A 14,242-nucleotide genomic window follows, 5' to 3' on the forward strand; every position below is an offset into this window, starting at 1 on the left:
TATGTATATATATATATATATATATATATATATATATATATATATATAATAGTTTCATGGAAAAAATTTATAGCTGCAATTTACTTTATATTCCATTTTAGATGCAGATAGTTGGACTGAATAAATTTAAAATGTAATTGAATGACGAAAGAATAAAAACATCTTTTTCTGGCTTAGAATAGTTTAATCTATCATTACAATATTTAAAAAAAAAAGAATGAATTAACACTTAAAAAAATAGCTTAATGGGATTAGAAATTTGTTGTCCTATTTTATGCTACCCTCTCTCCTTCTGTCCACTTGCCAGAAGAATTTCAAATGCAATTCCCCTGAAATCTACAGGTTTAATAGGCTAAACAGGCAGTTACCACTCGTGATACTAGGCCGATTTTATTGAGCCTACATCTTAAAAAATCTTTTTGTTGTGTTATTTCTGCAAAATTTCCTGACATTATAGAAAAAAATTACAGGTGACATGGTAACTAGAAGAGAGGAGCAAGCTGGGTTGATTTCTGCAGCAATTTCCCAAGTATTGCTTTCCCCTTTCGAGATTCAAATTCAAACAAAAACCTTCTTCTGTATTTCTAATGAAAAAATGAGTAGTAACTTCTGAAATTTGTGCTAAGCCAAATGAACTCATTACTGTGTTATGAAACAGTTTAACACACTTTGATCAAAACATTAGCTTTGCAAACACAAATATGCAATAGTAATATCACCACGTAAGAAAACATGACTGGCCTATGCTAATAGGTACTAAGACATAAAAGATGTCAAAGCATTAGGATATTTGAAGAAAAACCAAATGTCTTTAATATTCCCCAGAAATGGCATTGTCTCAATTCTTCTCTACATATGTATAAATACCCTAAATGCAAAGAACCTTATAAATTTATTCCTATTCTTTTGTGAAGTTAGTTAAAATATAATGAACAAGAAATTAAAGAGAAGCTGCTGTAATAGTTAGAATATTCTAACTGAAAAACAATGAAAACAATGAAACTATTTACACTCCCATAAAATTATAAACATTTTTCAAGGGATAGTTTATAACACAATTTTTAAGCAATGTTATCTTACTATTATTCTTGAGACTTAAAACACTGCAAGTTTATTTTGCATTTTAAAAATACATTTATTTGAGTAAGAGCTCTGCTTTCTCAGAAAAAGAACTTTATGCTTTAAAGTAACATGCTGAATGCTTAGATTTTTCTTCAAACACATTTTATGCTTCATCTTTCAACTAAGAGGATTAATTTTCAACTACATGTAATGGACAGAAAATCGTGTTGAAATGATAGTATTAATTAATTCTGGGAATTTAACCAGTAAGATTTCCGATATACACAGTTATTTGTACAGAACTGGAAAAATACCAACAGTTTATAAGTATGTTCACTGCTTTTCCACTGTTTTCACCTCCTCTCAAAATTATATTCATATTTCACAGAAGTGAAAGCAATTAGCTTAACTCTTCTCCTGAGAGAGCATTTCTGAAAGAAAAAAAGTTGCTGTTCTAGTTTTAGATATTTAATCAAACAAAACCTCTAACTCTAAGAGCCAACTTCAGGGTTTTCACTAAAAAAAATCCCCTTTCTAGTGGGTGGCTCAAACTTGACCAACCTGAACTGTACAGACACTGAAGTGGCTCTCGGTTACACTGGGGAAGAAAGAAGAACTAGACATTCCACAGCTGCCTACACCAGCTTCCTTCCCAGGGGCACAGTTGCAGGCTCTATCAAACTCAATCACTTTGTACAGCAACTGGGATCCCAGGCAGGGGCAAGGAATACCAGAGCAGCTTAGATTTCTTCCAGTACCACAGCAAGAAGTAAGACTACTTCAAGAGTAACCAGTTATTTACAATGATTATGTGGCCCCAGGCCAAAAAAAAGTGATGAAGAAGAACATCTGTAGTGAGAGGCCGCGATAGTGAGAGGCCCGCGCACCGCGATGAAGAGTGGCACCCGCTTGCCACAACTAGAGAAAGCCCTCGCACAGAAACGAAGACCCAACACAGCCAAAAATTAATAAATTAATTAATTAAAAAAAAAAAAATAATGATGATGATGTGACAATTTATTGTGGGTGTGCTATGACTCAAGCACTGTGCTGAGGGCTGTAGATCCATGACGTCATTTACCACCACCCCCCTCATGAAATTATCCTTATTTTATAGATGAAAAAATTGACTTTTAAGGCCACTGAGCTAGTAAATGGTATAGTCAGAATTCAAACTTTTTGACTCTAAAATCCATGTGCTAGTTATTATGCTCTGCTTACTACATTGAACATCACATTTGTATGTTAATTTTGAACATTTTAGGTATTGTTAAATCATTTCTAAAGGTTTATAGTGTTGTTAAATGGTTCTATTCAAAGAAAAATAGCCTTTCTACATGAGATGTCAGTTAAATATCACACATATTACTTATAATCCCTTTTCCTTCTCTAATGGCTGATTTTTTTAATAACCAGAAAAAGGCTCATTTCAACCTAGAGTATTAGTAACGTAACAATTCCCTAAATGTTCTTTCTGTTTTAGGTTGACCCTCAAAACTACAAGCCAAAGAGCTAATAGACAATTAAATTTATGTTACATAACAGATACTGAGGCATTTAAACACTAAACCATGCCTGAAAATGTAGAATGATAAAATATCAAGTACAGAAACTTCAAGCCTCAAAAGGCCTTTGTTTATAGTTCAACGATATTCCTCCAAGACAATGCAATACACTACAGCAAGGAGGAATATATGAGGCAGAAGTTGTTGACATATGGGGTGTGCATAGAAATTCTGGTTAATGGAAGTTCCAAGATGTATAAATAAAAAATGATGTGTGAGTTGCTGGAAAAAACTGTAAGGCAAGTCAATTTTTTAATTAAAAAATTATGTAGCATAAACAATGCTAATGAGCCAAAAGTCCCATGAGATTAGGACTGTATCTGCTTCATTTTAACATTCCATTCACTTTTCATAAAAGTATATCCACTCACTTGAAATAACCTCGAGCAGAGTCATTTTCGTAAAACAGAGTTTTGAAGATTTTCTTTGTCCTTGTTTTTAATAGCTCACCATTTTCTTCTCTTGATGATATATGACATTAAAAAAAATCCCTAAAATCCTTAAATGAATCACCATAAATAAATACCTGGAAGTTCTTCATAAATTTCATCATCAATTGGCTGGCTGCTTGCTGGTGAACTGCTGATTGGTAGAGGCTGATCAACATCATCATATAAGTCCCCTCTTTCATCATCATCCTCAGGAATAACATCAGACCCCATATCTACAAAACATGTTTCAGGAAGCAGAATTTTAAAGAATGCAAAAGAGGTTTTCAAAACCCTATTACCTAAATTAATGCAGCCCTACAAAGTCACAATATTGTTATATGCTATATCCTTAACTTAAACATTTAAAAAAATTGATTGTGGCATAAATATGTGAATTTCAAAGTTGCCAAATGGTACTTGCAGAAAAGATGCTTTTATTAATCTGAATCAAATGGTATGTATTAATACCAGTCATGTTCTTTTAGTCATTTCTCACAGAAGTCAATAAGTTTCTTTGTATGAAACTCCAACTTATTCAGTTATTCAGTACTTAAAGACTGTAATAACTTGTTCAATTGATTGCTCTTACCTTGTAATACAAATTTCAGCTGCTGTACCCATTCTTCGGCATCTTTGGGAGAAGCTGCTGTGAACTAATAAAAAACAAACGATAGCAATAAAAATCACCACCGTAATGAAAGGTATATGTTGCATTCTTTCCATTTCTTTAAGACCATTAGTAATTCTCTTCATGTCTAGTACTACTTTCCTTGCAAGGATGCTTCTTATAATGTACAGTTAATTTTGACAAATTTATGTAATTGAAGCAGAGGATGATGGATTTGAAACTGTGATCAGCAGCTGGCAGCTGTGCAGGAAAAAAAGCTGCTTCTCTTCATCAATGTCAAAGACAGAACTGATGAACAAAATTTGCCCTTGACAATTAGAAGACACCCATGAATTTCTCTAGACTGCTGGGTACAGCTTTCTTAAAAATGTTCTTGTCCGATTCCAACACACTACCTGACAACTTAATTAACTGGCTTTCAACTGCAATCTCAGATATTTGAAACTTATTAAACATGCATTCCATATTGATGCTGGCTGATAGCTCTTGAATTGCAGAGCTGATGCGTGCCTTTGCCTTCCTTTTCTCCCACAAGTCTAAGCAATACAATATGCATGAACATTCTGATATTTTTCTTTTGATAATTTTATTCTTTCTGCCATGTAATCCTTTTAAGAAATCACACAGTTCCATTAAAATAGACATAAAACGCAACATGTGAAGTAATTGATAAATTACATATCTCCTGTTCTCTCAAGAAGATATCACTTGAACTAATCTGGAATTTTTTAAAAACTTGATTTCCCCTTATACAAATGTTTAATGTATAAAACCCAGAATTTTTTATTATTATTAACATGTCAGAAAGAGTTGTTTGAACAAAATGTTAATGTCTTTAAAAATGAAATCAGGAAGTTTTATCAACTTAATTTCAAGGCAACATAAAAACTCCAACCTGATAGATACGTTTATCGGGAGCAGAGATTTCAAAACAGCAATCTTTCTTTCCATCCTTCCTAAGAGTGTTATTCATTCTGACATTGTAGCCTTCTATTGCAAATTCACCTTTCTGTTGTTTGTCTGTTGAAGATAAAACGAAAGTCAGAATTTCATTTACTATAGTGAATATAAATATCCAGTTGATTAGCTTTTATTTAGAATTTTTTGGATAAATTTTTGGATAGAATATTTTTTGGTCATATTGCTTTTACAGTATAATATTTAAGTAACATTTCTAGGTATTACTTTTAATTCTAAAATTACAGAGTTATTTGGAATGGCTGGTTTTAAAAAGGACATCTAAGGGAACCAAAAGAAGAGGTCTGCAGATAATGGTCTTATTCAGAAGGAAGTATGGAAATATGACAATTTCATGTAGGGAAAATCCAAGAATTGGGACTTAGAACTTGCTAGACAAACCCACTACAAATCCGTGGCTCTTTCAGATTTGGTAAGCCAGTGGGAAAACCCGTCTAGTTGAAAGCTTGCTGGGCTTTTATTTACTACTATCTCCTCTCATCACCACCCTCCAACCTCCCCACCCTGCAAAAGCCCCTAAAACACAACTTTTCTTTTTTTAAAAATCTCCTAAATTGGTACAAATCAAACTCTAAATTTAAAAAGCAAAGCAAAACAAAACTGCTAATTATAAAAAGATGTGAGGGGAAAACAAAGTATTTGAATGGAGAGGAGTGGTAAAGCAAGTACAGAAGAATTTCTTACCAAAACAAAACAAAAGTAGGTTTCTTAACCAGTCAGTGAACAGTTAAACTAGTAAAGCACATTTGAATCCCATATGATGAAAATTCAAAAGAAAAGATGACTTCAGTTTTAGTCAGATATTACTTTAAAAACAATAAAGTAGGAATAAAACAAAGGATTTAATACTGAAACTAAAAATAAAATTAGTCGCCTTTCCTACTTTATCCAGTTATACAATTTTGAGAGAAAGGAGGCACTGCTATAGGTTTACTTCCTAGATTAACATACAGTATTAAAATCATGAGTAAGGACAACTGTCTCTTTTACCGAGCTCAGGGGAAATATAGAAATGCTTCCATATCATGGGGTGCAGGGCTCTCTCAGCTTAGTGTGCCTGTAAAATATGTATCTCCTTTTCTTAAATGTACTAATTTAATGCCTGAAGTAACAGGCATTTTTAAAAGGTCATCAAGATCATATCTGGTTCAAAACATCAAAGGCAAAAAATCTGAGTTAGTAATTCCTGACTTAAATCTGGACAGTCTAATCATATTTAGTCATAATTTATATCTCTTTGGATAATTGCAAAAACAATTTTCAAAATTTGAAGTTTGCTTTGTGGAAAACGTCTGCAATAAACTCTATGAGATGAAAACTATAAAAATCAGAGCAGCATTTCCCAAAGTGTGTTTATGGGATATTAACAGGTTTCTATGATCAAATAAGTTTGGGAAATGTTGAATTAAAGTTAAACAGGTTTTGTTAGTCCAGCCTTCTTGAGGCCCTTAATATATTTGATCAAATTTCTATGAGAAAGATTTAGTATGCAGCATTTCCCCAAATTATTTGTCAATGGAACCCTTTTTTCACAGAATATTTTATGGAACTGGTACTCACAGAACATATTTTGCAAAACACCTAACTAGAAAAATAATACTGGGGAAAAGGTATTAAAATAATAATGGTTAAGCACTGTTGGTTCTTCTAAAATGCTCAAAGAAAACTAAGTCATTCATTCACTCATTCAACAAATTTACGCTGAGCACTTAAAACAAACAAAGGAGCATTATAGGTATGGTGAGACAAAAGCTAGTAACACTGTACCAGACCTTTCCCCCTTTGCCACTGAAACAGACACCCCACACACCTTCCCACACACCCAGTACAGATATAAGTGCTCCAGGAATATTAGTCAGTGATTCACTACACTGCAAAAGGATTTAATTTTCACGATAAAAAATGGAAGTAGGGGCTTCCCTGGTGGCGCAGTGGTTGAGAATCTGCCTGCCAGTGCGGGTCACACGGGTTCGAGCCCTGGTCTGGGAAAGATCCCACGTGCCGCGGAGCAGCTAGGCCCGTAAGCCGCAATTACTGAGCCTGCGCGTCTGGAGCCTGTGCTCCGCAACAAGAGAGGCCGCAATAATGAAAGGCCCGCGCACCGCGATGAAGAGTGGCCCCCGCTTGCCGCAGCTGGAGAGAGCCCTCGCGCAGAAACGAAGACCCAACACAGCCATAAATAAATAAATAAATAAATAAAAATTGTATAACTTAAAAAAAAAAAAAATGGAAGTAGTTGGAAGCAAATATCAAAGCCATACAGGATACTTTTGAGAGATTTCCTTAAACTTCTCAGGAAAAAAACAGGATTTTCAAGGACCAGTTGGAGGAAAGAAAAATTCATAACTCTCAGTAGCTTTTGCAAATCCATAACCATAAAGTAGCCATATTTCCAATTAGCCAACGTGAGATAGGAAGTTCATGACACAAAATGGGCAGACATGGGTATGCTAAGACTCCGCTCTTCTCCATTTACATTAGCTTCTCTTCAAGGCACAGAAGAAAGAGAAAACCTTAGCATCACATGGCAATCTATAGCAATTTACATATAGGCTAGTTCGACAGTGCTTTCTGGGGTAGTTTCAAAGACACTTGACTTAAAAATAGTTACATGCCAATCAAATGGGAAGTAAGGTCATATAAGTTCATTTATCCAGAACTATAGTAGACTAATAAAATATTTTATCTAAGTGAACTTCTCAAATTGCATAAGTTTATTTCTTTTAAGTGCCAAAACTCTCTAAAATGTTTGTTTTTTTTAAATTTTTTTTAAGTACATATTTTTTTTTAATTAATTAATTAATTATTTTATTTTTGGCTGTGTTGGGTCTTCGCTTCTGTGCGAGGGCTTTCTCTAGTTGTGGCAAGTGGGGGCCACTCTTCATCACGGTGCGCAGGCCTCTCACTGTCGCGGCCTCTCTTGTTGCGGAGCACAGGCTCCAGACGCGCAGGCTCAGTAGTTGTGGCACACGGGCTTAGTTGCTCCGCGGCATGTGGGATCTTCCCAGACCAGGGCTCGAACCTGTGTCCCCTGCATTGGCAGGCGGATTCTCAACCACTGCGCCACCAGGGAAGCCCCAAAATGTTTGTTTTTATAACTGAAATCATTCTGAAATATTTCAAACAACTCTGTTAAACGTAATTTAATTTTTTCTTGATGATCGAGTAGTATTAATTTGAGTATTAGTTTTTATAGTATGTTACAACATGTTGATACCCTCAGGATTTTTGAGGTGTTTGTCCCTCTATTAAATTTTCCTCAGCTTCTATTTCACACTTTAACTTTGCCTATATCAATGCTGTTCGAATTTAATGTCTACAGCACTAAAGGCTGCCAGGAGAAACTAGATAATGAAATCTATTAAATCAGTAACTTAATTTTACACAATTCTAATTCAGTAGGTTCGAGGTAAAAAGCAGTTGGCTCTGATCTCTTACAAAACAAAATGTATGAGGTTAATGATGCTATTTCCTCCTACTTTTTCACTGGCTTTAGGTTTACAGCTGTGTTCTGGGGGTTTTAAGTGCCAAAAAGATCTTTTTTTTTTTTTCTTTTTTTTTTTCTTTTTTTAAAAATGCAGAGCACCGGCTCTAGGTGCGTGGGCTTCAGTAGTTGTGGCGCACCGACTTAGTTGCTCTGCAGCATGTGGGATCTTCCTGGACCAGGGCTCGAACCCTTGCCCCCTGCATTGGCAGGCGGATTCTTAACCACTGCGCCACCAGGGAAGCCCAAAAAGACAGACCTTATTTGCTGAACTCCTTCTATATGCCAGAAATTTAATACAGCAATCTCATATATACCTTGTAATAATTCTAAGACAAAGAAGGTATTTATTATATCCCCAGCACTGACGGGGAAAAAAAAAACTTAAACAACTTGCTTACAGCCACACAACCAAAGTAGTAAAAGCCAGGACCCTAACGTAAGTCTGATTCTAAAACCTTGCTTTTTCAACCATTTCACATTGTCTCCTAGAAAGGTGTTTCTCAAAGTGTATTTCAAGAATCACCTATGTTAGAATCATCTTGGATGCCTGTTAAGAACATAGAAATGGCTACCACTCTGAACTTGCTGTATAGGATTCCCCGGGGGTGAGTCCAGGAAACTAAGTTTTTAGCAAACACCCCAGGTGATTTTGATACACACTAATGTTTGAAAAACCACTGTTTTAGAACATGTAATTTATGAAGTCTCAGTAGAGATGATAAGCGTTATAGCTTGCATTTCCTCCTGCAACTTGGGCCCAACTTTCTCAGCTTGCTTTATGGGCTCTGGTACCTTTGCCTATCTCTTAAACAGCCATGATGGGTTATGTTCTAAATCCTGTTCTTTTCCTGCTTTACAGTTTTCACCGGGCAACCTCATCCAATCCCAGGGATTAAATTCCTATCAATATGCTTGTGACTCATAATCTCTATTTTCAGTCCAGCTTCAGAACTGAATATCCAAATCTTCACCTGCTCACTATACATGTTTCATCTCTTGAATGTCCTATAGGCACAATGAATATAACTTGCCCACAATGGAGATCATCTTATCCCCACTCCCACTCTACTTGTGATCTTTCTTGTCATGTTCTCCTTCTCAATAAGCGGTACCTCCATTAATTGAAGCCCCCAAACCAGAAAATTGAGCATCATTCTTAATTTCTCCCTTTTCTTCATCAACTGACACCACATTCTCTCCCTCCACCCCACTGTCATCTTCCAAAACCCAGTCAGTCCTAGTTTCATTGCAAATATGCTTGCTTTCTCTCTTTTTTGCTGGCTCTCAGAAAATATGCTTAAAACACCAACCACTCTCCTATCATTTAAAATATAGTATAAATATAGCAACTAAATAATTCTAAATCATTTAGCATCCCTATGAGTTGTGAGTATTTGTCACTTGAGGATGCCCAGCATCTAAGTATCTTTCCTATTTTAGTCCTGAGATCATCAGGGGGCAGAGCCAACTTCCCACCACAGAGGCTGGAGGGAGGTTTAGATTTTCCCTGTTGCAGATCAGTCAAGTAGATGCTCCAGCCTGGGACCTAAATCTGAACTGAATAACAAAAGAATCAGGGGAGAGCTCAGAATCCACTTCTGTTAGCAGTGGCATTCACTGATTGGTGGCAGTGCACAAAGGCAACATCACGAGTCCTGGCTTGGCCGGGCCACCTGTGTGTCCCAGTCAGACTGCAATAATGCTAATTTAGTACAAATGGCTAGCAAACAGAAAGATATGAAATGTGTTCAGAAATTTTTGATAATATCTGCTTCGTATATTTAAAAAGGCCTTTCCCTCTTAGTGAATAACTCATGCTATTTCCATAAGTATTAATGCTCACTAGTAAGAAAGAGGGAAACATGCCCATTAATACTAAACCTCCCACTAAACTTTATCCAACTGATTAGTAAGTTGTTCTGGGCCCTCAGTTAAAGACACATGAACATTTTCCTTGTTTATATAGCTCACAGAAATACAGCTGCCAATGCTAATTCAGTCACTTGAAATATACTTCCAGTGTTCTGAGTTATACCATGAGGAAATATCAAATTATTACTATTTTAAGTGAAAAATACTGTATGCCATATATATTTATTACTTAAGGGCCCCAAAGGGCTCTGAATAACAAACATAGGCAATATGTATGGGTCCAAAGGGAAGCACTTTAGTTAGAATTAAAAGTTTCGCTCATACGGTCTGATGGCAGGAAATTTTAGGTATTTATAAAACCTTTTTTTTTTCTTTAAAATAAAAGTACACTGCAAGTGGGAATTCCCTGGTGGTCCAGTGGTTAGGACTCCACACTTTCACTGTCAAAAGCCTGGGTTCAATCCCTGGTCAGGGAACTAAGATTCTGCAAAACACAGCAGCCAAAAAAAAAAAAAAAAAGTACACTGCAAGCATAAGAACCAAGTGGTTTTTGTATATCGCCACACACTTTCAACCATAGGAAGAAACTTGATTTAAAAAACAGTGTAGTATGAGGTAGCTGTGAATGGAGAATAAATAAATTACAAGAAATTAAATTTCTTGTAGACTGGAATTTAAAACCATGTTTCTAGTTTTTTTGGCTATACCTACTGTTTTCCTCCACAACTGAAATTCAGATAATAATTATGATATGGTCTATCAGACTATACATACAGCTATTGTTAAGATAAACATTATACAGGGGCTTCCCTGGTGGCACAGTGGTTAAGAATCTGCCTGCCAATGCAGGGGACACGGGTTCGAGCCCTGGTCCAGGAAGATCCCACATGCCGCGGAGCAACTAAGCCCGTGCCCCACAACTACTGACCCTGTGCTCTAGAGCCCGCGAGCCACAACTACTGAGCCCTGCGTGCCTAGAGCCCGTGCTGCACAACAAGAGAAGCCACCGCAATGAGAAGCCCGCGCACCGCAACTAAGAGCAGCCCCCGCTCGTCGCAACTAGAGAAACCTGCGCGCAGCAACAAAGACCCAACGCAGCCAAAAATAAATTAATTAATTAAATAAATTTTTAAGAAAAGATAAACATTATACAGAGAATATCTTAATATCCTATACATGTTATCCTCTTAGAGCCTCCTACGATAATTACAGAATTAATGACACTGTTACTACCCATGCAACGTGAGAATGGCTAAAAACATAACCTGCGGCTCCTTCATGCACTTAAGGTGCTCAACAACTCTCTGGATTCCCAGCCACTCTCAGCTTCAAAACACATCTTGCCTCCAGTCTTACCTTCTTCTGACAGCTGTCAACGTGATCTTTCCAACATCCAAAGTTTGTCATGCCATCTACTTACCTGCAATGCTTAGAAACATTAACTGTCCCTTAGACAAAAAAGGCCAAACTCCTGACCAGGGAATTTACAAGCTTGGCTCCACCTCTTCCAGTCTCACCAGCCCTCACTCACCTACTGCCCCAGTGAGCCGGCTCCTGCATATCGTACTGTTTCATGGGTCCTCTGTGCCCACTCCTCTGAGCCAGTGTATGATACCACTTAGCATTAATAATACCCGGCACATAGATTTTCAAAGAATATTTACTGCTACAGATGTTGCTGTATCTATTACACACAGATAGATACAGTAACATCTATATAGCTATGTATTTACAGCAGTGCAGATCTATTGAAAATATATTACTTTCAATCTATCTATGTATACACACACACACATCTCTTCAATCTATATACAGATGTATAGATATATTTTAAATCAAACTGTGTCCTGGTTTATTGCAAACCAACAGGACTCATCGTCATGAGACCTTTAAATAGGACTTAGTTTGTACATGAATATTTCCTCATGTTGATGAAGTCCTTCTAAGTATCAGATGTACATTTTAACTTCTCTGTACTGCTACAGGGTAATAAAGGTCTTTTATTTAACATTTATTTTGATAGAGTTTAAAGTTAGTATTTGCATATCAGAATTATTTCATTTCTATCATGTCAAAATTATTTCTATTTCTTAAGGAATAACAAAGATATTATCCTTCTTTACACAAACAAAATTATAGTATGAATTTTTTAAACATCAGATTTAATTTACATATTTTTTATATATTCATGATATAATTATAAAATGCTGATGCCCTGACCCAGGAATTTGCCTCTATCAAATGAACCAGGAAAAAAGGTAAGCTTTTATGGGTGTTACTAAAGTTTTTGTTATAAAACAACAGAACTTCCAATTATACAAACACTGTCACTTTAACAATAATTTTAAATATTAAAAGAGAAATATGATGCTATCAAAACACTTTATAATTGTCATCCACACTGAACAGCTATGTCCTATTTTTCCTATCAGTGATGAAATAATGAGGGAAGTGAGAGAGCAGAGAGGTCAATTTCAATGAAAAATTTTACTTCCCTGCCAACGTAAAAGTTTTGTTAGTTTAAATTATCTGTATTAAGCCCAATTTTCTGACTTTTATTATACATTGAAAAGATACTACAATGAAAAAGTTACAACCACGTGATATAATAAATAACTTCTGATATACATTTAGAATGACTCTTGGTAGGACCAAGGCTACTTGCAGCTGCCACATACTAGATGGCACTAGACTTTTCTTTAATTGGGGACTTGGGGTAGGGGTAGCAAAACCCCTTAAGTGGGAAGGAAAGAGATACTACAAACTAACTACTCCCCTCTTAAAAGTGGGAGGAGATAAGTTTCATAATGCTGATTCAAGATCATATGGAGGTTAAACAGAAAAACAAAAAACAAAACCCTGAAAACATGAGTTTGGAACAGGTTCCTAAATGGGCCATCATTTACAGGTGTGTTGGAAGGGCTGCCAACTACCAAGTTGTGGAAAGAACATGGCTTTGGAGCCGGAGGGGCCTGCACTAAATCCTCCATGTGCCTCTCAGCTTCCTGTGATAACCTCTCTTGCGTAGACTAGTTCAGTGTCCCCCTAAATGATCCCGCTGACCCAGTTTCTATCCATTCCAATCCATGCCCCACAATGTTATCACAATTACTTCCTAAAAACCAATTTTGGTCATAAAGCCCTATGCTTAAAAGCCATATTCAAGATAAAATAGTTAGCAAGGACCTTATTCTCATAAGGCTCTTGTCAATCTGATCCTAACCCACTTTTTTAGCCTTTTATACACCCTCTCCTCATTCACTCCCCTCACATGCTCTGCCTTGATTCCAATTCTGATCTCATCCAAGGCCTTTCAAAACTCAGAATCTTTGCCATTCTGCTGCCTGGAATGCCCATTTTACCCTTTTTCATCCAACAAACTCCTCATTCTTTAAGGCCCAATGAAGGATCCTCTCCACTAGGAAGTATTCCTTAACTCCCCCAGGCAATTACCCACCCCCTCTTTGTGATCCAAAGATATTTTATTTAAGTCACTCATTTTACCGCATTGAAATTACCCGCCCAGCCCCGAGTGATCCCATGACTTCCTCTCTTCTCTTACTGATACCCACACAACTCCAACTGTGAGTACCTGTAAGGCAGGATTATCTTTGGATCCCCCATGCCCAGGATCTATCAAGTACCCAATAAATGTTTACCAAATTAAAAAATGAATAAATCAGTGAGTGAAGGACTACCTTGATGGCAGTCTGAGCATCTAGGACCCAAGAAGTTTGATAAATGAGATTCATGACGATGAGATTCAAATGAAGAGGAAAGAGATGAAAGGAAGGATGTGATTTCAGAAAGTAATAAAGTATGTTATGTTAAGATATATGTGTGTGTGTGTGTGTGTGTGTGTGTGTGTGTGTGTGTGTGTGTATAAAACTTAAAGTCCCCAAATGGCCATGAATAATAAATACAGATAATATTTAGGGGTACAAAGTTAAGAGTATTATTTACCCTACAGGCTGGAACTACTCTTTCTAAGCCATTATTATCTTGATGGGTCAAAATGTTTTTTGGCACATACCGTAAGTTAGAAAATGTGAACTGTGTATCTGTCAAACAGTAACAAAGTACAGTTTAACCTAGTAAGTGGTATCAACTCCTCTGTGCCTCTACAATCCATTTATCTAAATCCTACTTAGTTGGAGGATTATAGTTCTCATTTATCTAAATAGCTCTTTCCAAAGTTTAGGTAAAGTGGTTCACATAT

The 14,242-nt window shown here is 36.3% G+C and overlaps 1 protein-coding gene and 1 long non-coding RNA gene across 10 annotated transcripts in view; one reads left to right on the forward strand and one right to left on the reverse strand.

Annotated features, from left to right (window-relative positions):
- Positions 1-14,242, forward strand: part of LOC309631550 — a 122,798-nt gene that overhangs the window by 77,500 nt on the left and 31,056 nt on the right. Inside the window, exon 5 of one of the 6 annotated variants that reach the window (XR_014246346.1) lies at positions 102-3,147. The exons of the other annotated variants lie outside the window; for them this stretch is intronic. This is a non-coding gene — a long non-coding RNA (uncharacterized lncRNA). Of the gene's footprint in view, positions 1-101; positions 3,148-14,242 lie in introns of those variants that run through there. 6 annotated transcript variants of the gene reach the window in all.
- The window catches only part of SKAP2 (src kinase associated phosphoprotein 2), a 253,461-nt gene that overhangs the window by 49,650 nt on the left and 189,569 nt on the right, over positions 1-14,242 (reverse strand). For all 4 annotated transcript variants that reach the window (XM_082398007.1, XM_082398006.1, XM_082398009.1 and 1 more), the window contains 3 exons: positions 4,582-4,706; positions 3,648-3,711; positions 3,154-3,291 (listed from right to left, as the gene is read on the reverse strand). In XM_082398007.1, the coding sequence (XP_082254133.1) occupies positions 3,154-3,291; positions 3,648-3,711; positions 4,582-4,706 (327 nt within the window). The remainder of the gene's footprint in view (positions 1-3,153; positions 3,292-3,647; positions 3,712-4,581; positions 4,707-14,242) is intronic.

The sequence above is a fragment of the Balaenoptera borealis genome (assembly GCF_965194805.1).
Source record: "Balaenoptera borealis genome assembly, chromosome: 7".
In the NCBI taxonomy this organism is placed as follows: Eukaryota; Metazoa; Chordata; class Mammalia; order Artiodactyla; family Balaenopteridae; genus Balaenoptera; species Balaenoptera borealis.